This window comes from Bombina bombina, chromosome 6 (genome assembly GCF_027579735.1).
Source record: "Bombina bombina isolate aBomBom1 chromosome 6, aBomBom1.pri, whole genome shotgun sequence".
Classification (NCBI taxonomy): domain Eukaryota; kingdom Metazoa; phylum Chordata; class Amphibia; order Anura; family Bombinatoridae; genus Bombina; species Bombina bombina.
In genome coordinates, this window is record NC_069504.1 from 804,869,369 (window position 1) to 804,897,002 (window position 27,634).

The 27,634-nt window shown below is 38.5% G+C and overlaps 1 protein-coding gene across 1 annotated transcript in view; it reads left to right on the forward strand.

Annotated features, from left to right (window-relative positions):
• The first annotated feature begins 14,008 nt into the window (after positions 1 to 14,008).
• AEBP1 (AE binding protein 1) overlaps positions 14,009 to 27,634 on the forward strand; it is a 78,377-nt gene continuing 64,751 nt past the window's right edge. Inside the window, exons 1-2 of the mRNA XM_053718138.1 lie at positions 14,009 to 14,304; positions 16,180 to 16,507. Of these exons, the coding sequence (XP_053574113.1) occupies positions 16,225 to 16,507 (283 nt within the window). The 5' untranslated portion in view covers positions 14,009 to 14,304; positions 16,180 to 16,224. The remainder of the gene's footprint in view (positions 14,305 to 16,179; positions 16,508 to 27,634) is intronic.

The window sequence follows — 27,634 nt, forward strand, 5'->3', positions numbered from 1 at the left end:
TTGGATTTTGGAATATTTGTATTTTTAAAATGGGACAATTAGGTGAGGGGATGGGACCAAATGTAAACAACAATATTTACGCAATATTTAAATATCATAATACAATTTATACCTGTAACTAAAGGTAGTTTGATATCATTTTACAATACTTTTGTGACTTACAGGCAGGGAAAATTGTTTTTTTTTTTTTTAAAGTTTCTTTTTAAAAAAAATATTAATTAAAATGTTTGGATTTTAGAATAAATTTGGATTTTGGAATTCCGAATTTGGGAATATGTACCTGTATTTTAATCTGAGATTCTTCTGCATTTGTAGTACAGAGTATTGAAAAATACATGTAAGCAAATTATTTCCACCATTTCATACACATAAAAGAGCAAAGAAAAAAAGAATGGTAAATACTTGTTTTTGTTTAAAAACAAATGTGCTTTGTGTAATGATCACTGAAAGGGATAATAAACCCAATTTTTCTTTCTTTCATGATTCAGATAGAGAATGCAATCTTAAGCAACTTTCTAATTTACTCCTTTTATCAATTGTTCTTCGTTCTTTTGCTATATTTATTTAATAAAGCAGGAATCAGTATTGGCACTATCCCGTTGTATTAGTGCCAATACTGATTCCCAGCTTCAGAGAATGAGAAATAGTGTAAGTGCCAGTATGTGAGTCCAAAACAGTTATAAGAGTTGTGTTTATTGCACTTGTCTCTGCAGTGAATATATAATGCCCTGTTAACCCCCAGTACCTGCGGTATCTAAATGTAACCCCTCAGTTATATCATATATATATCATATTATTATCCGGCTCTCAACCTCCACAGAAAGTGTTCAATTTAGTGGCATGATGGTTTTATTCTGGAGCGTTTTTGAAATAGTAGCTATGCAATTTCCTTGTCCTTTTTGCACTGTACTAATCAGGGCCTAGAAAGTTCTCCCATTTCCTTCCTCCATTGCCCATAAACCTTGGTTCTCCTGGCAGGGCATTACTGGATTTATTCAATTTCTCTCTCTTTTTTATTTTTATTCGCAATCGCCCTTTGAAGCGGGGTATATCTTTTGTTCCGCGTGCTACATCGGGGCTATGTGAAAATGGTGGTTCAGAGCGTCATATATCAACGCCTTCCCTCTCCTCGGCCACCCGACAAGTACAGGTTTTTTTTGTTTTTTTTTGCTTACCGGAGCCGGATTCAACTGCGAGGTGTGTTCATGGGAGTCTCCCTGTTGTTTTCCAGCATCGGATTATGTGTCACACCCCGTTGGCCACAACAGAATTTCATGAGAATGGCAGACTTGCCAACGTTGTGAGCGGTGTAGGTGATTAATCTTCATTCGCCTGTCTTTTTTTTATCCCCCAGTGTTTTTTTAAGCTCCGCTTTATTGCCTGGGGGTTAAGGGGGTTTTCCTCTAAGTTTTCAGTCAGCTTGTCACATATTCACATTGTTTAGAACACTTTCCTTGCTTAATATGCACTGAGCTCAGTGATTAAGCTGCCATCACTGTGCTCCTCCAGGCTCTGCCCTCGTATCATGACCCTTTAAAGGGACAGTATACTATAAAATTGTTTTTCCATTAATGTGTTACCAATTACTTTTTTTTACCAGCTGCAGAGTATAAAATGTATGAGATTTACTTTTTTAAGGCTTATTTGTGCATATGAATTAGCTGAACTTTATCTCCTTTGGAGGACTTGAAAAAGGGATGTTGCATGGATGACTTTGTTCCAGATCCTGATTTGTTCTGCTTTCTTACAGACATGTTTTACCCTTGAGTGTCTTAATATGCACGGAGCTCAGTGATTAAGCTGCCATCACTGTGCTCCTCCAGGCTCCGCCCTCGTATCATGACCCTTTAAAGGGACAGTATACTATAAAATTGTTTTTCCATTAATGTGTTACCAATTACTTTTTTTTACCAGCTGCAGAGTATAAAATGTATGAGATTTACTTTTTTAAGGCTTATTTGTGCATATGAATTAGCTGATTTTGTGTTTTGAAGCCACAACCTAATAAAATGGGTTGAGCTTGTAGATATAATCATATCTCATTACTTTATCACATTGTGTACAATTACCTGCTTCTTTATCTTATATCTGTCTGTAAACCAATCACTTATACTTGGAGAAAACAATGGAAAATTAACATTATTTTTTTTTTATTATTTTTTATTGAGGTTAAGGAAGATACAGTACAAGATAACCACTTACAAAGGCCCTTAACCAGTAAGGGCAAATTATCAAAATATACAATGCTATTCATATACATAGCAATACAACACTATTATGAGACATAAAAGAAAATATACAATGGAAAATTAACATTTTATTACCTTATCTCTTCTATATCCCGCTGGGAGTGTAATTTCTTCTACTGGCTGTGTTAACAGAGCTTGGCCTTGAGGCCAAAAACTTTCAGGATGGATGGGGGTACCACAGACTAAATAAACTATTTCAAATGCCAATATAAGGGTAATGGAAATACTTGGAAACAATTTAATACACTCCAGCAGATAAAAGGGATCATTGTAAACAAATTAAAGGGGAGAACATTTTTGAGTAAACTTCCCCTTTAATCTTGCTTTAAGTTATAACCAATATTGAGGCTAACAAGCATATTACTTTCCAAAGTGTTCCAGTCCTCAGGGCTCACTAAACAGGACAGATTGTCAGGATATGTGAAATAGAGCACAAGTGAGATTATCAGCTGATCAGTAACCATGGATATTAACCTGTTCACTCCCAAAATACTCCGGGACTGTTAGTATTTCCTGAGGACTGGAACTGAGAAACACTATTCCAATCAGAATCCATAGGACCCGCTCATCAACTACTTCTGGAATCTGTACTGAAAGCATGAGCTGATGTGTTCAGTCAATACACAGCAATAAAAGTAGTGATCAGCAGAAGGGCTCACATTATGGATCACTGTTTATATTGCTGTGTATTCACAGAAGGTTTTAATGCATGTGTTTAGCTTCACACAGTCCAACGTACTCTTTAACAAATCTTTTGCACTACTGATAAAGATTTTAATAGGCCGTGTTGGAACATTTAGAACTCAGAGAAAAGTGTATAAGCAGATGTACAGTCGACTGATTTCAAAAGGTCAGTAACGAGATATTTATCGTGTAAAAAAATTGTCTGGCATGATTAGAAGGATTAATTAAATGAAAAAGGGGTTCTTGGTTTTAGCTTTACTATCCACTGAATGATTCAGTGTCCTGCATTGGTCATATGGAACATGAAAATGTTTCTCATAGGCAGTGTTTAATCATTAAAGGGACACTGAACCCAATTTTTTTTCTTTTGTGATTCAGATAGAGCATGCAATTTTAAGCAACTTTCTAATTTACTTCTATTATCAATTTTTCTTCGTTCTCTTGCCATCTTTATTTGAAAAGGAAGGCATCTAAACTATTTTTAAGAACACTGGGCAGCACTTGGTGGGTGAATATATCCACCAATCAGCAAGAACAACCCAGGTTGTTCACCAAAAATTGGCCGGCATCTAAACTTACATTCGAATAAAGATACCAAGAGAATTAAGAAAATTTGATAATAGGAGTAAATTAGAAAGTTGCTTAAAATTACATACTCTATCTGAATCACACACATAAAATTGGGTTCAGTGTCCCTTTAAGTAAAACAGGTAGAAAACCCTTTATCCAAATGCCTGGACCGGAAAAGATTTGGATTTTAGAATAGTTTGGATTTTGGAATATTTGTATTTTTAAAATGGGACAATTAGGTGAGGGGATGGGACCAAATGTAAACAACAATATTTACGCAATATTTAAATATCATAATACAATTTATACCTGTAACTAAAGGTAGTTTGATATCATTTTACAATACTTTTGTGACTTACAGGCAGGGAAAATTGTTTTTTTTTTTTTAAAGTTTCTTTTTAAAAAAAATATTAATTAAAATGTTTGGATTTTAGAATAAATTTGGATTTTGGAATTCCGAATTTGGGAATATGTACCTGTATTTTAATCTGAGATTCTTCTGCATTTGTAGTACAGAGTATTGAAAAATACATGTAAGCAAATTATTTCCACCATTTCATACACATAAAAGAGCAAAGAAAAAAAGAATGGTAAATATTTGTTTTTGTTTAAAAACAAATGTGCTTTGTGTAATGATCACTGAAAGGGATAATAAACCCAATTTTTCTTTCTTTCATGATTCAGATAGAGAATGCAATCTTAAGCAACTTTCTAATTTACTCCTTTTATCAATTGTTCTTCGTTCTTTTGCTATATTTATTTAATAAAGCAGGAATGTAAAGCTTAGGAGCCAGCCCATTTTAGGTTCAGCACCCTGGATAGCGCTTGCTTATTGGTGGATACATTTAGCAAACCAAAAAGCAAGCATAAACCAGGTTCTGAACCAAAAATGGGCTGGTGTCCTGTCAAAAACTCCAAGTCGTCGAAATCTCCAATTACATCCGAACCATTCATCTGATTGGTTGTGCATCCTGTCCCTCACGGAGACACGGGCCAATCAGATGGGCACTGTAATTCAGCATTAGCGCCTATCTTCACTATCTATTTTTGCCTCCACCTGGGGGGTTCACTCATTGCCCAAGGCTCACTTGGGGTGGATGCCAGAGGATCAACAGGGCGCCCCCCCCAACCCCCCAGACAGAGGCAAAAACAAATAGTGAAAATGGGAGAGTCACCGGAAGGGACATAATTGGAGATTTTGACGACATGGAGTTTTCGACAGAACAACGGCTTCTAAGATTTGACTTTAACTATGTGTTTAACCCATTTGTGAGTTGTTCACAATCCTTTAGGTAAGATTACCAAATGATTTATCTACAAGAATCCCTGTAGACTTTAAAGGAACATGAAACCCAAGATGTTTCTTTCAGATAGACCATGTCATTTTAAACAACTTTATAATTTACTTCTATTATTTAATTCCTTCTTTCTCCCGGTAACTTTTGTTGAAAAGCAGGGAGTAAGCTCAGGAGTGCGCACATGTCTGCAGCACTATATGACAGCAGTTTTACAAGAAAGCTATACATTTGCAAGAGCAGTAGATGGCAGCACTATTTCCTGCTACCTAGGTATCTTTTTGACAAATTATACTGTTGGAATGAAGCAAATTTGATAATAGAAGTAAATTGGAAACTTTTTTTAAATCGTATGTTCTGTCTGAATTACAAAAGAAAATATTTGGGTTTCATATCCCTTTAACCCCTTCACTACCGGGACTTTCAGAGAAAAATTTGCCCAGAATACCGGACAATTTTTAGCATTTTTGCTATTACTCCATTTAAAGAGAAATAGAGCCTTGTTTTTTATTTTTTTTATTTACCTGTCAAAACATTTATATATATATATATATATATATATATATATATATATATATATATATATATATATATATACAGGGAGTGCAGAATTATTAGGCAAATGAGTATTTTGACCACATCATCCTCTTTATGCATGTTGTCTTACTCCAAGCTGTATAGGCTCGAAAGCCTACTACCAATTAAGCATATTAGGTGATGTGCATCTCTGTAATGAGAAGGGGTGTGGTCTAATGACATCAACACCCTATATCAGGTGTGCATAATTATTAGGCAACTTCCTTTCCTTTGGCAAAATGGGTCAAAAGAAGGACTTGAAAGGCTCTGAAAAGTCAAAAATAGTGAGATATCTTGCAGAGGGATGCAACACTCTTAAAATTGCAAAGCTTCTGAAGCGTGATCATCGAACAATCAAGCATTTCATTCAAAATAGTCAACAGGGTCGCAAGAAGCGTGTGGAAAAACCAAGGTGCAAAATAACTGCCCATGAACTGAGAAAAGTCAAGCGTGCAGCTGCCAAGATGCCACTTGCCACCAGTTTGGCCATATTTCAGAGCTGCAACATCACTGGAGTGCCCAAAAGCACAAGGTGTGCAATACTCAGAGACATGGCCAAGGTAAGAAAGGCTGAAAGACGACCACCACTGAACAAGACACACAAGCTGAAACGTCAAGACTGGGCCAAGAAATATCTCAAGACTGATTTTTCTAAGGTTTTATGGACTGATGAAATGAGAGTGAGTCTTGATGGGCCAGATGGATGGGCCCGTGGCTGGATTGGTAAAGGGCAGAGAGCTCCAGTCCGACTCAGACGCCAGCAAGGTGGAGGTGGAGTACTGGTTTGGGCTGGTATCATCAAAGATGAGCTTGTGGGGCCTTTTCGGGTTGAGGATGGAGTCAAGCTCAACTCCCAGTCCTACTGCCAGTTTCTGGAAGAAGCCTTCTTGAAGCAGTGGTACAGGAAGAAGTGTGCATCCTTCAAGAAAAACATGATTTTCATGCAGGACAATGCTCCATCACACACGTCCAAGTACTCCACAGAGTGGCTGGCAAGAAAGGGTATAAAAGAAGAAAATCTAATGACATGGCCTCCTTGTTCACCTGATCTGAACCCCATTGAGAACCTGTGGTCCCTCATCAAATGTGAGATTTACAAGGAGGGAAAACAGTACACCTCTCTGAACAGTGTCTGGGAGGCTGTGGTTGCTGCTGCACGCAATGTTGATGGTGAACAGATCAAAACCACTGACAGAATCCATGGATGGCAGGCTTTTGAGTGTCCTTGCAAAGAAAGGTGGCTATATTGGTCACTGATTTGTTTTTGTTTTGTTTTTGAATGTCAGAAATGTATATTTGTGAATGTTGAGATGTTATATTGGTTTCACTGGTAAAAATAAATAATTGAAATGGGTATATATTTGTTTTTTGTTAAGTTGCCTAATAATTATGCACAGTAATAGTCACCTGCACACACAGATATCCCCCTAAAATAGCTATAACTAAAAACAAACTAAAAACTACTTCCAAAACTATTCAGCTTTGATATTAATGAGTTTTTTGGGTTCATTGAGAACATGGTTGTTGTTCAATAATAAAATTAATCCTCAAAAATACAACTTGCCTAATAATTCTGCACTCCCTGTATATATATATTATTATTATTTTTTTTTTTTTAAGTAGACAACCCAAGGTATTGATTTTGGTATATTTCATGCCACCATTTCACTGCCAAATGCGATCAAATAAAAAAAATCGTTAATTTTTTCACAAACTTTGGATTTCTCATTGAAATTATTTACATACCACTTGTGCAATCATAACACACATGGTTGTAATAGCTTTTCTGGGATCCCCTTTGTTCACAAATAGTAGACATATATGGCTTTGCTATTGCTTTTATTTTCTGTGTGTAGGGTCCTCATACTCCCTTCCCCGCTGCTGGGCCGCCCCACACCTCCCCCTGGCACCAGCAGAGGATTGTTACACACAGTGACGCAGACAGTGTCACTGTGTGTAACGATCTGGCATCTGCCCTAATATGGAACTGGAGCACCAGTCACGCTTCGGTTCTATATGCCGGCAGATGCCTGGAGCTCAGGAACTCCAGCTCTTGGCTGTAACTTGATAGGCAAAGTACCACACAATGTATATATACGCCCATATTGGTGAAGAGGTTAATAGTGAATTTTATAGAAAAATCATCAGATAAACTTTTCTAAAGAATTGTGATGGACCCCATAGTGATATGCAAGTAACACGTATTTTTATGTTCTTTAAATGGACACTAAACCCATTTTTTTTTCTTTAATGATGTAGCTAGAGCATGCAATTTTAAGAAACTTTCTAATTTACTTCCATTATAAATGTTTCTTCGTTCTCTTGCTATCTTTCGGCTAGATTACGAGTCTTGCGTTAGGGTTAAAAAGCAGCGTTGAGAGGTCCCAACGCTGCTTTTTAACGCCCGCTGGTATTACGAGTCTTGCAGGTACAGGTGTACCGCTCACTTTTTTTGGACAGACTCGGAAATACCGCAAATCCACTTACGTCAATTGCGTATCCTATATTTTCAATGAAACTTGCATAGCGCCGGTATTACGAGTCTTCCAAAAAGTGAGCGGTAGACCCTCTCCTGTCAAGCCTGGTACCGCATTTTAAAGTCAGTAGTTAAGAGTTTTACACTACAACGCCGTAGCATAAAACTGGTACACTAACACCCATAAACTACATATTAACCCCTAAACCTAGGCCCCCCCACATCGCAATCAATAAAATTAATATTTTAACCCCTAATCTGCCGAACCGGACATCGCCGCCACTATAATAAATATATTAACCCCTAAACCGCCGCACTCCTGCATCGCAAACACTATTTAAATATTATTAACCCCTAATCTGCCGGCCCTAACATCGCCGACACCTACCTACATTTATTAACCCCTAATCTGCCGCCCCCAACGTCGCAGCAACTATAATAAAGTTATTAACCCCTAAACCTAAGTCTAACCCTAACACCCCCTAACTTAAATATAATTTAAATAAATCTAAATAAAATTACTACAATTAACTAAATTATTCCTATTTAAAACTAAATACTTACGATACAATTAATCCTAAAATAGCTACAATATAACTAATAGTTACATTGTAGCTATCTTAGGGTTTATTTTTATTTTACAGGCAAGTTTGTATTTATTTTAACTAGGTAGAATAGTTACTAAATAGTTATTAACTATTTAATAACCACCTAGCTAAAATAAAACCTAACCTAAGTTACAATTACACCTAACACTACACTATAATTAAATAAATTAAATACAATTAATTACAATTAATACAATTAATTACAATTAAATAAAATTATCTAAAGTACGAAAAAACCCCACTAAATTACAGAAAATAATTACAAGATTTTTAAACTAATTACACCTACTCTAATACCCCTAACAAAAAAAAAAAAAAACCCTACACTAAATTACAAATAGCCCTTAAAAGGGCCTTTTGCGGGGCATTGCCCCAAAGTAATCAGCTCTTTTACCTGTAAACAAAAAAGTACAAATACCCCCCCCAACATTAAAACCCACCACCCACACAACCAACCCTACTCTAAAACCCACCCAATCCCCCTTAAAAAAAACCTAACACTAACCCCTTGAAGATCACTCTACCTTGAGACGTCTTCACCCAACCGGGCAGAAGTCTTCACCCAACCGGGCAGAAGTCTTCACCCAACCGGGCAGAAGTCTTCACCCAACCGGGCAGAAATGGACCTCCAAATGGGCAGAAGTCTTCATCCAGACGGCATCTTCTATCTTCATCCATCCGGCGCAGAGCGGGTCCATCTCCATTTTCAAGACATCCGACGTGGAGCATCCTCTTGAAACGACGGCCAACGACTGAATGAAGGTTCCTTTAAATGACATCATCCAAGATGGCGTCCCTTCAATTCCAATTGGCTGATAGAATTCTATCAGCCAATCGGAATTAAGGTAGAAAAAAATCCTATTGGCTGATGCAATTGGAACAGCCAATAGAATGCCAGCTCAATCCTATTGGCTGATTGTAGCCAATCGGAATTGAAGGGATGCCATCTTGTATGACGTCATTTAAAGGAACCTTCATTCTGTCGTCGGCCGTCATTTCAAGAGGATGCTCCGTGTCGGATGTCTTGAAGATGGACCCGCTCCGCGCCGGATGGATGAAGATGCCGTCTGGATGAAGACTTCTGCCCGGCTGGAGGTCCACTTCTGCCCGGTTGGGTGAAGACGTCTCACGGTAGGGTGATCTTCAAGGGGTTAGTGTTAGGTTTTTAGAGTAGGGTTGGTTGTGTGGGTGGTGGGTTTTAATGTTGGGGGGGTATTTGTACTTTTTTTTTTTACAGGTAAAAGAGCTGATTACTTTGGGGCAGTGCCTCGCAAAAAGGCCCTTTTAAGGGCTATTTGTAATTTAGTGTAGGGTAGGGCTTTTTTATTTTGGGGGGCTTTTTTATTTTGTTTGGAGGATTAGAGTAGGTGTAATTAGTTTAAAAATCTTGTAATTATTTTATTATTTTCTGTAATTTAGTGTTTGTTTTTTTCGTACTTTAGATAATTTTATTTAATTGTAATTAATTGTATTTAATTTATTTAATTATAGTGTAGTGTTAGGTGTAATTGTAACCTAGGTTAGGTTTTATTTTACAGGTACTTTTGTATTTATTTTAGGTAGGTGGTTATTAAATAGTTAATAACTATTTAATAACTATTGTACCTAGTTAAAATAAATACAAAGTTGCCTGTAAAATAAAAATAAACCCTAAGCTAGATACAATGTAACTATTAGTTATATTGTAGCTAGCTTATGGTTTATTTTATAGGCAAGTATTTAGTTTTAAATAGGAATTATTTAGTTAATTGTAGTAATTTTATTTAGATTTATTGTAATTATATTTAAGTTAGGGGGTGTTAGGGTTAGGGTTAGACTAGGTTTAGGGGTTAATAACTTTATTATAGTGGCGGTGACGTTGGGGGCGGCAGATTAGGGGTTAATAAATGTAGGTAGGTTGCGGCGACATAGGGGGCGGCAGATTAGGGGCTAATAAATATAATGTAGGTGTCGGCGATGTTGGGAGCAACAGATTAGGGGTTCATAAGTATAATGTAGGTGGCGGCGGTGTCCGGAGCAGCAGATTAGGGCTTAATAATATAATGCAGGTGTCGGCGATGTCGGGGGCGGCAGATTAGGGGTTAATAAGTGTAAGATTAGGGGTGTTTAGACTTGGAGTTCATGTTAGGGTGTTAGGTGTAGACATAAATTTTATTTCCCCATAGCAATCAATGGGGCTGCGTTAGGAGCTTTACACTGCTTTTTTGCAGGGGTTTTTTCAGCCGGCTCTCCCCCATTGATTCCTATGGGGAAATCATGCACAAGCATGTTTTACCTGCTTACCGCTAACGTAAACAGCGCTGGAATTGAGGTGAGATGTGGAGCAAAATTTTGCTCTTCGCTCACTTTTTTGCGGCCAACGCCGGGTTTGTAAAAACCCGTAATACCAGCGCTGTCTGTAAGTTAGCGGTGAGCATAAACTGCTCGTTAGCACCGCACCCCTGTTATCGCAAAACTCGTAATCTAGGTGTTTATTTTTAAAGCAGGAATGTAAAGCTTAGGAGCCCGCCCATTTTTTTTTAGAAACTAGGTTGCCCTTACTTATTGGTGGCTAAATGTAGCCACCAATAAGCAAGCACTATCCAGGGTGCTGAACCTAAAATTGCTGGCTGGCTCATAAGCTTTACATTCATGCTTTTTAAAGATAGCAATGGACACTTTAATAAAATAAAAATTGCATTGCTTTAATTGGTCATTTTTGCATTGGATCCTTGCAGCTCTCGAGCAATAGACGTCCAGTAATTGGTAGGCCATAAAACTGTCGCTTCTGGCCATGCCCTGCTCAGGATCTGTAAGGCTTGTGGCTGAATTACAAATGCAAAAACTAAGTAGAGCATTTTATTTATTTTTAAATTAGATTGCCCCTTTAATAGAGAAATAATCTGCAGATCTATAGTGCTGCTAGGATGCACTGCATGGGGGGGGCCTGTACTCCTTAAAGGACCAGTCAACAATGTAGATTTGCATAATTAACAAATGCATGATAAGAAGACAATGCAATAGCACTTAGTCTGAACTTCAAATGAGTAGTAGATTTTTGTTAAATAAATTGCAAAGTTATGTCTATTTCACCTCCCCCTGTATCATGTGACAGCCATCAGCCAATCACAAATGCATATACGTATATGCTGTGAATTCTTGCACATGCTCAGTAGGAGTTGGTGACTCAAAAAGTGTAAATATAAAAAGACTGTGCACATTTTGTTAATGGAAGTAAATTGGAAAGTTGTTTAAAATTGCATGCTGTATCTGAATCATGAAAGTTTAATTTTGACTTGAGTGGCCCTTTAAGGACTTGTTTTCTTGGCTGTTTACAAGTCTGCAGCTCATTAAACCTCCAGCAAAAACAATGCCCCCCCCCCCCCCTTTCCAGCAAACTGTTCCTGACCCTCTCCCCCCACTCACTGTGAAATGAGTTCCTCTGCGCTACAAACAGACAACTGATCACACACTTTCAGCAGAAAACTTGAAGAGCACAGCCAATGTCCTCATCCAGAGAAACTTCAAAGCAAAGTTGTTTTTTGGGTTGTTTTAAAAGCAGTGGTACTGTGAAACTAAAATGAAGATGTTCTTTGAAGAGTTTTAAGTTTATTGTAACTGTAAGAATCTTTTAGTGAGCCTATATTTATAACTGAAGTAACTGAAACAAAGTGTTTTATTGTATTCATTCATTACACCTTGAAAATATTTTGCTGCATGAAAAAACATGTTTCTATTGCTTTTGAATATAACAGGACATGCATGTTTGTGCACAATTGATTCAGTGGGACAGGTTGCTTATTGGCTAATACAGATAAATATCCTACAGCTACAATTGTTGACAGTGGAAAAAAAGTGATACATTTTTATAATATTGTCTTTCAGATGCAACAAACAAAAAGATTCTATTACAAATTAAAGGGACATGAAGTCAATTTTTTTTTTATGATTAAGATAGAGCTTAAAATTTTAAACAACTTGTACCTAGGTAGGCTCAGGAGCTAAAAACTAGCTTCTGATTGGTGGCTGCACTTTACTGTACTTTATTTCCTCAGCATAACAGTATAGGACATAAGGTGATGTAAGTTTGAGCCATTTTTGCTTTACTAACCTTAAAAAGATTTGTGTTTAAAGGGACATGAACCCCATTTTTTTTCTTTCATGATTCAGATAGAGCATGCGATATTAGACAACTTAAAAAATGTATTTTTATTATTTAATTAGTTTTATTCTCTTGGTATCCTTTGTTGAAAATGATACCTAGGTAGCATCATGAGCTGCTAATTGGTGGCTGTGCATGTATGCCTCATGTTATTGGCTTACCTGATGGGTTCAGCTATCTCCCAATAATGCATTGCTGCTTCTTCAATAAAGGATACCAAAAGAATGAAGCAAATTAGATAATAGAAGTAAACTGGAAAGTTGTATAAAATTGTGTGATCTGTCTGAATCATGAAAGACAAAACTTGGGTTTCATGTCCTGTCAGCCCCTGCAAACGGGTTAAACGTATGGGTAAAATCCCAGCTCCCATGCAGAACATAGGCGGTCAGCTAATCAATAGAATGCTGTCACACAACCTGCCAATCACTAGCCGTATCCTGTTTGCGTGCTGCAATACTTTACCTGTGGAACTTTACATGGGTTACTACTAATGCAAGATTGACATGGTCTAACGAATTAGAGGGTTTCATTTCGGCACTAGAATGTCTTTTTTAAAGGGACATAAATGTTACATTTAAACTTTCATGATTCATATAGGGTGTGCAAAATGTACTTCTTTTATAAAAGGTACTTCATTTTTTCCCTATCCTTTATTGAAAAGCATACCTAGGTATGCTCAGGAGCAGTAGTGCACTACTGGGAGTTTGCTGGTGCTTGGTGGCTATTCACATATTCTTGTTGGCATTGGCTCTCCCAATTTATTCAGCTAGCTAGTAGCACATTGCTGCTCTGGAGCTGATTTTAACTGTGTGTTTAACCCCTTTGTAGGGGTTATTGTAAGCAACAGTACAATACATTACTTAAACACATAACACCATTTTATTTTTGCATTATTAAGTCCATTTTAAGATTATGTTTCTATTTATAATTATTATTATTATCATTTGTTGGGGAATGTATACAGTAAAATGCAATTATTTCTGGAAAATCATGAAGTTATCATTGTTCTGAATTTCATACCCTTTAAAACCTATTGCTTCTACACAGTGTTGTTATACTGATGTTCTCACACAGATTTACCGCACATATCTGTTTGTTATGTTTGTCTATTTCTTGTTCCCTATTTATTCTTATTGTCTTTTCTCTCTAATACTCTCACATAACACCGTTTTAAAAAATAAAAATTACATTTATTTCTCTCTTCCTGCTAACTTTTATATATTTCCTTCCTTTTTATGTCTGTTGATTCAACAAAACGTTGTCTTGCTTGCTTCCTTTTTTGCCCAAAGCAGAGCATTTGAATAGTGGGTTTGGAAGGGTTAAGGAGATTTGGAGAGAGGAAGGGGGGAACTGGGTGGAGAGAAGCAGAGAGGCTGGATTTAATTTTACTTTTGCAGATGTCAGGTAGTGGCTATGAGGGTCTGAGAAGAGAATGCAAGCAACAGACTGAAGGGGGTAATTTTCTAACTAGCAACTCCCCCATCTTCCTCAGAGTTATCAATATATTCTTCTCCATCTAATTGTCCCATTGTGATGTGAAGATTAAGGATTAAGAGCATCTGGACAAACAGAGGTTGTCATTAAGCAGTTCTACCGTAATAACCTTTGACCCCTCTCCCAAGCACCTGACAGACCTTACTACTTTTGTGAGGGTGTATTTGGGATCCAATCACCCTTTCCAGGGGTTAGGTGACACTGAGATCAGGTAGGTTGTCATTAAATACTGAGGTATCTTGCTACATTTAAAAAATGCATGATTATGTTTGGTAAAGTTAATTGCATATCTTTTTGGAAAGGGGATTTATACTGTAGAGTCAAATAACTTTTCATACTATTTTGTGAGAAGTCAAATTAGACACTAAGCAGAATTGTACAGAATAGTGTTAGCAATAACATATAACTCAGACGCATATCTATTTCTACAATGACTAGATGGAAAACTATTTCATAGTAGGTGAATCAATGAGAACTTCACTTTATGTAATCTGAGAACTTTCTGATCTGTATTTTCCAAGAGAGGGATTCTGTAAGAATGTTGTGATTTAAATTTCCATATTCAAATTATAGTAAAAAGAGACAGTAAACACTGTGAGATTGTAATATAAAATGTTTAATTATGTGTATGGGACCTCATTTAGTGAAGAATTTTATTTGATCTATTATACTTTATAAAAGCAACAATCTTTCAAATGATATACTTTGAACATAGTGGCTATCATTTTATGGTACTTCAGCACGCTCACAGTATTTAGTGGATATTTAACTCTTTCAGTATCTATGCAATAAACACCATACTTTTTGGAGTAATTATTCTGAACTGTCTGAGTAAGCGAGCTATACCAAGTTCAGCTACAAAATAAGGAGACTAACATTATCTCTCCCTAGTGTTAGAGTTGATATATACAGTGGTAATTATACCATCTGAACCGCAACACGCTATTATCTACAATTTACATCCCAGATATTGGTCCTTCTCATGAACTCAGTATATAGCCATTGATATCCTTCAAAGTATTACTCCCTAGCTGCTTTGAGTAAGCCTGTACTCATTCTAGAATCTTGTTTATCCAATCTATATCCACACCACTAATAATATAGGTGGTTCCGTTTAAATGTTTTTAATTGTTTTTGTCTTCGTGTCTAAATTTTGTGTAATAAAGTGAGACCCTTATTTTTTTTTTCTTCGATTCACCCTGCCTTAAACAACAATATTTATATATAATTATATCCCACTATTTTTTAAGGGGCCAGCACTCTTTTCCTTGTTACTCACTTTTGCAACTTATATTATTGTGCATATTTTTATGATATCTGAACTAGAGCACAGGTGAAATAATCAGCTGACCAGTAACCATCAGCTGATTATTTCACCTGTGCTCTAGTTCAGATATCATGAAAATCTGGCCTGTTAGGGGAATTTGAGGACCGGAGTTGAGAAACACACTGCCCTACACCATCAAATTCAAAATACTTACAAAATAGATGATATTACATTGATTATGAGGGAGAGTGACTCACAACTCGCGGATGTGACAAGGGGCAGATGGAAATCTTTATAAATTCTGAGATTTTTGAGTTGTAATGTTGCAGTAATATTCTTTTCTCTTAGATATTAGTTTCACGAATGGGATTTATTGAATCTAGGCAAATGTTTTTATAATGTCTGTGAAGAAACATATTGGAGGAACATTTATGATTGATAGAACATGAGAACCCCTTCATGCAGGGAGCAAATGTTGAACATTGGAAGAAAGTTCCGATGTAAACATTTGCTTAATAAAGGAAATCATGTAATCATCAGTGTGATCATGTGATTTCAACACCGGGATCGGGTCAAGGACGACTGTCTACATATGGTAGGCACGTCCCCCAGTCAGATTTTGTTATTGACTAAAGCAAAGAGGGGGCGGGACACCAAAAAAGGTAGGAAGTTCCATGCTGTCCTAAATGCGTTTAAGCCCAGCACTTTTAAGATGGCATGGAACGTCCTAACGGCATCTAGGGGTTAATAGAATATGAGTTCTAATGGAATGTTGATATTCTGTTAGTGACCTCCTTACTGACTATATTTATTCTGCAGACTGTGCCTCCTCCTCTCATCTTTGGCTCCTCCTAGAGTCGAGGGATGTGGAGGTCCGGAGGTCCAGCAGCCCTCCTCTACTTGCTTCTAGTTTTTCAATGCCCATCAGGACGAACTCAATCAGTTCTGACAGATGATGAGATTGAAGAGTTCTTGCAGGGGTTTCTCAAAGAGCTGACCACTGAGGAGGAAGAGGAAGACAAGGGGGAGCCCCAAGGGGAGGTTGAGGAGGAGGAAGAATTGGCAGTTGACACCAGGACTGAAAGGGAGGAAGAGGAAGATACACTGGTGAGGAGACCAGACAAGGCAAAGAAAAATCAAGAGAGAGGTGAGTTGGGAATGTGTGCTGCAGTGATAAAAATCTAGTGGCAGTAGATATAGTAGCAGATGTGGAATCAAATGAGTATGTGTTATGCTTTGTGTCACTGTGTATATCTTCATGATAACATTTGTAATGATGTGTATTATTATGTGTTATATGCATCATTAGGTATAATACATTGGCGTTTTCAGCATTATACACCTGTAATCTAATATGAATAAACTTATACTGATGATTATGTGGGTCTACACTTTTTATTAGTAAAATGGGTAGACTGGTATTTTGTTTTTTGTTTGTGAGCAAAAATTGTGCGAACTGTAGTTCCAGATATTGGTGTATAAGTAGGCTGACCATATTGCCGCTTTAAGAAGGAACACATATGAAAAATACATATGTGAGGGTTCTTATACAAAACCATTTCTTTAAACAGCCCTGAAAACAACCCTGACACATGTATTTTTCATATGTGTCCCTTTTTAAAGCGGCAATATGGTCAGCCTATGTATAAGGTGCTGAAGCCTGAAATACATTGAGAGTCTGCAGTGGAATTCTGTTACTTGTGGAGGTCTGACTATACAAAATTCACATAAAGTGAACACTAGATACATACACACTCTATACATAATACACACACACAGTACTCAAACTCTCCTCACTACACATGCACTGCTCAAACACACACGATACAAACCCATCACATACGTACATTTTTTACAATAAAATACCTACAATAATTAAACGGCAAAACATGTTAATACCAGTGCTTAAGTTCCTATATATATATACTGTGTATGTGTATATGTATGTATATATATATATATATATATATATTCATGCACATCGTTCCATAACAAATCAAGAAGAAGGTGCCCGCAAGCCCCATTCAGCTCTTATTTACAATTATTCTTGTAAAAGTGCACAAATCTCAGTGTGTTGCACTTTAACAAGAATCATTGCGGCTCTGAAAAGAGCTGAAGGGGGATTGCGGGCACCTTCTTCCTGATTCGTTACGGAACAATGTGCATGAATACACATATCTAATATACAGTATATATAAAATATGATATGATCTGCTACATACATTCATACCACTGAGGAAATTAGCATAATTATTACACCAGATGAGGAGGAGAAAAAAACTGCAGAGTATATAAGGCATCTATATACATTTTGTAGGTTCATTTTATGAGGCATGTAAAAGCATCTCCTACACATAAAGCTGTCTCCCTTTACCTCTGCTGCTCCTTGACCCTTCTCCTGAGCATATGACAATAAATAAAGTTAACTGACAATAAATTTAGCAGGCATGGCTAACAGAGAATCATTGTGAAGAAACCAAATTAAGGGCATGGTATCTGGTATAGTTCTGTCTGCCACTCCTCAGAACATATGTTAAACAGACACTTAACCTCTCAAGTGTTTCCTAGGCGACACCTGGCAATTAAGCATTAGGAGTTTATTTGAATTGCTGTCTATTCCTAGATGCTGATTTGCAAAATTATCTACCACCATTATTATTTTAGTGTGTGTATGTATGTATATATATATATATATATATATATATATATATATATATATATATATATATATATATATATATATATATATATATATAAAGTAAGAATGCTTTAAAAAATAGCAATGTTAATGGATTATTTTTTATCAATTTACAAAGTGAGTAAATAAAATCTAAATCAAATTAATATTTAGTGTGACGTGCGGTGAGGTCAGTGGCTGGTGACCTTATCTGAGACACACACATTCAAAGACACAAAAACACTCACAGACACTCATATAGACTCAGATACACCCACTTACACACACAGACACAAAGAAACACAGACTAATAAACAAAAAGAAAAAATAGCTATGCTCTATATAATAATAATAATAATAATACGCACTCATTGGGGTCAATTTATCAAGCTCCGTACGGAGCTTGATGCCCCGTGTTTCCGGCGAGCCTTCAGGCTCACCGGAAACAGAAGTTATGAAGCAGCAGTCTAAAGACAGCTGCTCCATAACCTGTCCGCATGCTCTGAGGCGGCAGACAGAAATCAACCTGATCGAATACGATCGGGTTGATTGACACCCCCTGCTAGCAGCCGATTGGCCGCAAATCTGCAGGGGGCAGCATTTCACCAGTAGTTCACAAGAACTTCTGGTGCAATGATAAATGCTGACAGCGTATGCTGTCGGCATTTATCGATGTGCGGCGGACATGATACACTACATCGTATCATGTCCGTCCGCACTATAATAAATAGACCCCATTGGCTTTATAACAAAAAAATAATCACATTTTTTTCCCCTACAAATGCAGGAAGTGCCTATTCATGCATCTTTACTATGCTTTATAGTTTATCTATACTATATATAGTTTATCTATACTATATATAGTTTATCTATAGTGCTGTTGGGAGCACTGGATCCATTTGGAATATTGTATCAAATGCTTAAAATGTTGTTGCTAAACTTCTTTAAAACATATTTTTACATTAAGCAACACTGCAGGAATATTTGTCAGCACCCTTAGGCAACACACTGCTCCTTATGGTTCACAACACACAGCTGCCTAGGGATTCTGGGGAAAAGAAAAACTGGTTATTTTTTTATTTATTTTTATTCTTCAGTGGAAAGTCTGATTCTGGCTAAGGAATGTGATGTTTCATTATAAGTGATTTGGATTTAGTTAGACAAATGCATTTTTAAAGAGTATAATGTATTTCTTGTGGAAATCACTTTGTTAGTAAAATAATCAATTTATTGGAATAAACTGGGAGCCTTCTTTCTCTGAGTTATATTAAATGGATGCTCCTCTCTTAAATCAGTGTTTCCCAACCACAGTCCTCAAGTACCCCCAACAGGCCTGGTTTTCATAATAGCTGAACCAGTGCACAGGTGAAGTAATCAGCTGATCAGTAACCAACCTGCTCTCATCCATCAGCTGATTATTTCACCTGTGTTCTAGTTCAGCTATAATGAAAACCAGGACTGTTGGGGGTACTTGAGGACCGCGGTTGGGAAACACTGTCTTAAATAAAACTACTTTGTGTTTTCATGCTGTGGCGTCATGTCCCTGATCACCATCACAGCTGTGGCAGTCGTCCTTATCAATAGCAGTGAACTATAAACCTTCAGAGATCAGTTGTGCACAACCCTATTAATTTATGTTGGAATTCTTTTTATTTTGTTCCAATATAACATATTTAATACATGCAATACATCTTATAGGTCCTTTATCATCTTATAAGTGTTACATTTTGAAAATATTAACAATCAGTATAAGATTATGAAAGCAGTAACCGGTTGAGTTCCTTTCATGAGTCCTCTTGTGTTGGCATCAACTTGTTATATGATGTTTTTATGAAAGTCTCACAAATAATCCTAATACCCTAGCTCTATATAAATAACAACATTGTAATAATGAACTCTTGCATTCCATAATTGAATGGATATCTTTCATATACGTTATAGGAACATTTGTTTTTTTTTATTAATAAATAAATAATAAAACATATAAGCAATTGAACTAACTAAATGTTGTCTTCATTTTTAATTAAAGAGTCTATTATCTTTTTTTGGGGGCCCCATGGCTCAAGGATGTAATATTCAGCTATTCTAGTTATTGGATAGGCTTATTTACTATGTGCCTGTATATAACTTTGGATCTCTTAATACCTATGTCTCTTTTTTTCAGCTCATGGTGAATGATACATAGTCCAATAGAACCATATTTTTTTAAATTGGTCAGTGTCACCCTGAATCCGGGCTACCTTCTCAGACATATTGTAAATATCTTGAATCTTATCCAACACTTTCTGCCAACCAGATGGGCCTGCCTTCCAATGTCTCGCTATGCACACTCTAGTTGCTGTGCATAGAATCTTAATACATTTTTTAATTGTTGGATTTAGGTGTGGAATTCCCTGGTTCAAGAGTGCCTGGGCAATGGTAAGGGCTATAGGCTCGTCTAGCAACCGGCCTAGTAGATCATCTAGTTGGTTTCATATAACCTTTATTTTATCGCAATCCCACCACTTATATTTATAGGAGCCGTGTTCTCCACAGCCTCTATAGCAAAGTTTAGATTTGGTACATGAGTAGTTTGATGTTCTTAAGGGCGTCAGGTACCATCTATTTGATGTTTTTATACTATTTTCTCTAAGATCTGCACTCAACAGGACTCGTATAGAATTTGATCCTAATCCTTTTTTGGGAGAGAGATCCCTATATCATTTTCCCATTTTGTTAGTTAGTGTTATATTTGTTATCTTGGAAAGATATAGTTTGGAGATAATATGGTTTTCTCTAGTGGGGTTTTTGAAAATGCCTTCTAATATAGTATTTGAATTTTTCCCCTGAGTAATATCATATTTGCCGAGTGCTGAGGCGATTTGCAAATAAATGTACCAATTAAGTTTTTGTGGTTGTAATCTTTCCTGTAGTTGATTATATGTTAGTATGCGATTTTGTCTATAAAGTCAGCTACTCTGTATAGTCCCTTATTAGTCCATTTTCCTATTTGTCTGTGTATGTCCTTTGATAAAAGGTATCTTATTGGTCTAATCCATTGGTGTAATCTAGCTGCTTGATAATAATCTTTTATGTTTGGCAAGCCTACTACACCTATTTGTCTGTGTTGGGATAGAATGTATGAGGCAATTCTAGCTTTCCTATCCCCTCTCCAAAAGGATATGAGGTCCGGTTGCATCTTCTAGGTAGTACATTAATTTTTATGGCTGAGAGGCGACCGTACCAAGAGAAGGTGCCCCTCCTACATGTTTTAAGGTCTCTTCTGATAGATTTATATAGTGGTATGTAATTCAGCTTATAGAGCTTTTCATAGGAGTCTGAGATCCTAACACCTAAATAAGTGAGGGAGTTTGTGGTCCAAGTTATATCAAAGTTAATCTCTATTAGTTTTTAGTGTGAGTGGGGATTGATAAAGGAAGTGCTTCACATTTATCAAGGTTAATTTATATCCCAAAATTTCCGAGAATTCCTGTAAGATTTGATATAGATTAGTTAGGGAGTGTAATGGATTAGTCAGGAGGATGTCGTCAGCAAATAATGATAGTTTATATACTGAGTCTTTAATTTTTACCCCTTGAATTTTATTAGTATTTCTTATACAGGAAGCTAGTCGCTCTATGCACAAGGCGAACAGGAGTGGCAACAAAGGGCATCCCTGTCTGGTGCCATTCTTTATAGCTATTGATTTAGATTGGAAGCCTACTGTGCTTATTGTAGCTGATGGGTTTGAATAGATATGCAAAACAGAATGAGAAGCAGTCTGCCAGGAACAAACAGCAGCATCAATAGCTTGTTCTTTGGCCCAGTTGCCACCTGGTAGCAGCTTCTTTCTGCCCAATTGTGCTTTTCACAGAGGAAAACTTTCCTGTAGTATATCAGTCTGATCCCGCCGACATGGTCAGTCCAGCCCCGAAATACCAGGCAATTCTCCTCTGAACAAGGAACATGACAACCCCAGATGATCGTTTCGGCCTCCTTTGGGCCTCATCAGTGAGGTGCAGCCATATCCCTCTAAGGCTAAGAACATTGGGCAAGGAGTCCACGTCTTGTTTCCCCCCATCACCCTTAGGGAGACTATCCCCAGGGTCATATTTACATATGCAAAACAGAATGAGAAGCAGTCTGCCAGGAACGTACAGTAGCATCAATAGCTTGTTCTATGGCCCGGTTTCCACCTGGTAGTAGCTTCTTTCTGCCCAATTGTGCTTTTCACAGAGGAAAACTTTCCTGTAGTATATCAGTCTGATCCCGCCGACATGGTCAGTCCAGCCCCGAAATACCAGGCAATTCTCCTCTGAACAAGGAACATGACAACCCCAGATGATCATTTTGGCCTCCTTTGGGCCTCATCAGTGAGGTGCAGCCATATCCCTCTAAGCACATTGGGCAAGGAGTCCACGTCTGGTTTCCCCCATCACCCTTAGGGAGACTATCCCCAGAGTTATATTTACATATGCAAAACAGAATGAGAAGCAGTCTGCCAGGAACAAACAGCAGCATCAATAGCTTGTTCTATGGTCCGGTTGCCACCTGGTAGTAGCTTCTTTCTGCCCAATTGTGCTTTTCACAGAGGAAAACTTTCCTGTAGTATATCAGTCTGATCCCAGGTTTGAATAGATACCCTTAACTGATTGAATGAATGAACCCTTAAATCCCATTTTTGATAAAACTTCAAACATATATGTCCATATCAAACGTTCATATCAAACGTTTTTTAAGATGTTTTAAAGCTGACAGTCAGTTAATATATATGATTTTAGATTTATTTGCATTATGAAAGCTTGAAGAAATTTTACTGTACAAGTTGGTCTATTAGAGCAAAATTGTTCAAAAATACTGATAATAAAAGTTGTTATAGATTTGATTGAACTACACATTGGGAATCAGTTTGTTGGAAAATTGTGACTATCTAGATATAGTCTAAATTTAGAAGAGAGGTTTGAGAATTATCCCTCACTATATACCACTATTTAGTTACCCAATTGCTTTTTAGCGCCATCTACCCTTATTGTTATTTGTATACCATATTTGAACTATCTAGGAAGGAGGTAGTATATTAAGATTGGCTAGTTGGGAGAGCAAAGCGCATCACTTCACACTAAATCTATAAAACATATATGTCCAGTCTATTCTATCGAACTCCTTCTCCGCGTCGAGGGATAAGAGCAGAAAAGGCATTCCTGTCCCTTTTAAGTATTCCATCAGGTCTATTGTTCTTCATATATTGTCTGTCTGGGGCTTCCCTGTTCTGAATGAATCCAACTTGGTCGGGGTGTATTAGATAAGAGAGTATTTTCTTGATTCTATTGGCCAACACCTTCGTCAGGATTTTGATATCTTGGTTGACCAGGGAGATTGGCCTATAGCTCTGGCAAAGTGTTGGATTTTTCCCTGGTTTGGGTATAACTATTATTTTGGCCCTGAGGATATCTGTAGGGATCTCTACCCCTTGAATAACATCATTACAAAATTTCCTGAGATGAGGTACTAGTGTTGTTTTGAACATTTTGTAATACTCACTGGGCAGGCCATCTGGTCCCGCCGCTTTGCCTGTTTTCAATTTTTTAATTACACTAAGAATTTATTGTGTCAAGATCTCTGCGTTTAAAGCTTCTCTATCGTTGGAGTTAATGAGAACTGTGTCAAGAGCATTTGTGTCTGTTTCGTTTTTTGGACTTTCTGTCTGTCATATAGGGTCTCATAGTATGTCGCAAAGATGTTGGCAATATCTTGTGGATTTGATGCTTGAGTACCATCTTGTTTTTGTAATTTTGGATAGAGTATGTTTTTGTTCTTTCTCTTAATTTATTAGCTAAATATTTGTCGGGTTTATTAGCATATTGTCAGGGTGCCAGGAATCAGACTGAGATGAGCAAATAGCAAAAAATAATAAAAAGTCCACAAAACAAATAACAAGCCAGGAATCAAAACCAGAGCTGGTAGTCAGACGAGCCGAGTCAGGAGCCAAAGCGAATAGTCAGGCGAGCTGAGTCAGGAGCCAAACGAGTAGTCAGACGAGCCGGAATCAGGAACAAGGAGAACAGCAGAGTCAGGAACAAGCCAGGGATCAGGAACCATGAGGGACATCAGACAGCTAGGTAATACACAGGAGCTCTCACAATCGGGTCTGAGACAACGCAAGGGCAAAGCATCCCTCCTCATGGTTGTCAACAAAGATAGGACGGGGACGAGGCAACACAGTGGTAAACCGATTACAAATCAAAGGTTTCAAGAGGGAGACATGAAAAATATTGGAGATGCGCATTGCAGGAGGAAGGTCAATAGCGTAGGCCACAGGATTGACCCATCGGAGTATTCGAAAAGGACCAACATAACGGGGAGCCAGTTTATTGGAAGGCACACGAAGGTTCAAGTTGCGGGAGGACAGCCAAACTCTCATACCAACCTTGTAGGAAGGCGCGGGCAGACGCCTACGATCAGACTGGAACTTTTGGCGCTGCATAAAACGATGAAGGCAATCCTGAATCTGCACCCACGTGGAACGGAGTTGACGGATATGCTCCTCCAAAGCCAGAATACCCTGAGACATGAATGAATCGGGTAACAAGGATGGTTGAAACCCATAATTCACCATGAACGGGGATAACTTGGAGGAAGCATTAATAGCACTATTACGAGCAAACTCTGCCCAAGGTTACAGTTCAGACCAATTATTGTGGTGATCTGAGACATAGCAATGGAGGAACTGTTAAAGAGCTTGATTAGACCGTTCCGCAGCCCCATTGGATTGTGGGTGATATGCCGAGGAGAAGGAAAGCTGGATCCCCATTTGAGCACAAAATCTGGAGACAAACTGGCTACCCCGGTCCGACACTATCTCCTTGGGTAACTCATGTAAACGGAAGACCTCCCGGGCAAAAATTGAAGCAAGCTCCTGAGCGGTAGGCAACTTCTTCAAGGGAATGCAATGTGAGATTTTAGAAAAACGGTCAACCACCATAAGGATAACAGAATTGCCATTGGAAACAGGGAGCTCGACAATGAAGTCCATGGAAAGATGTGTCCAAGGACGCTCACCATTAGCAATAGGTTGAAGAAGACCCACAGGAAGACGTAGAGCAGTCTTATTCTGTGCATAAACTGACCAGGAGGCAACATACGCAGCAACATCAGAATGAAGACCTGGCCACCAGAATTGTCGAGTGACAGACCAAATCATTTGGTTCTTGCCTGGGTGACCTGTGGCTTTAGGATAGTGGTAAGTGTGCAAAAGTTTAGTTCAAAGATTCTCAGGAACAAAACACTTACCACTAGGTTTCTCAGGAGGTGCATTGGTTTGTGCAGCCAGGATCTCCTCCCCCAAGGGAAAAGTCAAATTAGTACGTATGGTAGCCAAAATATGGTCAGGAGGTATAACAGGAGTAGGTACAGACTCCTCCTTGGACAGAGGCGAAAATTGTTGAGAGAGGGTATCAGCCCTAACATTCAGCCCTAACATTCTTACTACCAGGCAGGTAGGAGACCACATAATTAAACCTAAACAAAAATAGCGCCCATCTGGCCTGTTGGGGCGACAAACGTTTTGCTTCAGATAGATAAGTTAAATTCTTGTGGTCAGTAAGAATGAGCACTGGCACTCTAGTACCCTCGAGAAGATGCCTCCATTCCTTGAGTGCCAAAATTATGGCCAGTAATTCCCTGTCACCAATTTCATAATTGCACTCCGCTGGAGACAATTTCTTAGAAAAGAAACCACACGGGTGCAAGGAACCATCAGGCGTAGGACATTGAGACAAGAGGGCACCTACTCCAGTCTCAGATGCATCGACCTCAAGAACGAAAGGCAGGACAGGGTTAGGATGAGCCAGAACTGGAGCGGCAGCAAAGGCAGTTTTAAGACTATCAAAGGCCTTAATGGCAGTAGGTTACCAATGGAGTGGATCATTCTCTTTACAGGTCATGTCTGTGATAGGTTTGACCAAGGAAGAAAAGTTTTTAATAAACTTTCTATAGTAATTGGCGAACCCCAAAAAACGTTGAATAGACAGAAGACCAAGTGGGCGAGGCCACCTCAGAACTGCAGATAACTTGTCAGGATCCATGGAGAACCCTGCAATGGAGATAACATAACCTAGGAAGGTTATTTGAGTCTGATGGAACTCACATTTCTTGAGTTTACAAAACAGGCTGTTCTCACGTAGTCTCTGAAGAACCTGTGTAACATCAGAACGATGAGCCTCAAGTGTTGGTGAGTGTATGAGGATGTCGTCTAAGTACACCGCAACACACTGTTGCAACATATCTCGTAGGACATCATTAATAAATTCCCGGAAAACAGCAGGAGCATTACATAGGCCAAAGGGCATTACAAGATACTTGTAATGCCCGCTCCTGGTGTTAAATGCTGTTTTCCATTCGTGGCCCTCCCTGATCCTAAACAAGATTGTACGCTCCTCTCAAATCAAGTTTAGTAAAGACTGTAGCTCCCTTGAGGCGGTCAAAGAGTTCTGTAATGAGCAGAATAGGGTAAGCAACCTTAATGGTAAGACGATTAAGACCCCTATAATCAATGTATGGTCTTAACTCACCACCCTTTTTCTTAACAAAGAAGAAGCCAGCCCCATGCAGGAGAGCAGGATTTGCGGATGATCCCCCGCGACAGAGCATCGGCAACATACTCCTCCATAGCACAATTCTCCTAGTTGCAGGTTTATGGCACAATCGTAAGACCAGTGAGAAGGCAACGTACCGGCACGCACCTTGTCAAAAACGTCTAGGAACTCTCGGTACTCCTCTGGCAATTGATATACTGAAGAAGTGCACAAGACTTTAAATGGTTTCCGAAGACAAGTGGAAATACATTGAGGAGACCACGACAAAATTTCGGACCTGCGCCAGTCGAGACTGGGATTGTGCTTTCGGAGCCAGGGATAACCCAGAACAACCGGAAAATGCAGAGACTTTATCACCTGGAACTGGAGGGTTTCAAAATGGAGAGCCCCAACAGCCATGGATAACGGAGCGGTCTCTTGAGTAAAGAGTGCGGGCTGAAGGGGTCTGCCATCAATGGCCTCAATAGCAAGCGAAACGGACCGAGGCAAAACAGGAATGGAGTGTTTTGATACAAAAGCACTGTGAATGAAATAGCCTGCAGCACCAGAGGAGGAGTCCACCCAGGAAAGGACAACCTGTGACCAAAGGTTTCTCCTTTAGCGGTTCTGGGGACGAGGATAAACCACCCAAGGTCTGCCCCCGACAGGACCTTAGGTGTGAAAGTTTCCCAGCCGTGTAGGACAAGACTTCAAAAGGTGGCCCTGTAACCCACAATAGAGGCAGAGCCCCTCCCTCCTCCTAAAGGCCCTCTCCGCCGTGGAGAGACGCATGAATCCCAACTGCATCGGTTCAGCAGTACCTGGTGACTCAGGACCAGGAGGCATGGGAGGAGAGGGAGGCATGGGTGGGAACGAACACGTAGGAGACAATGGAACAGGAGGCATCTGCAAGCGCTCCTTGAAAGAGGGCCTCTCTCTGAGTCTGATGTCAATTAGGATAAAAAAAGACACCAATGCCTCGAGATCCTCTGGTAAATATCTGGCATCAACTCCGTCTTTAATCGCATCAGAGAGCCCATGAAAG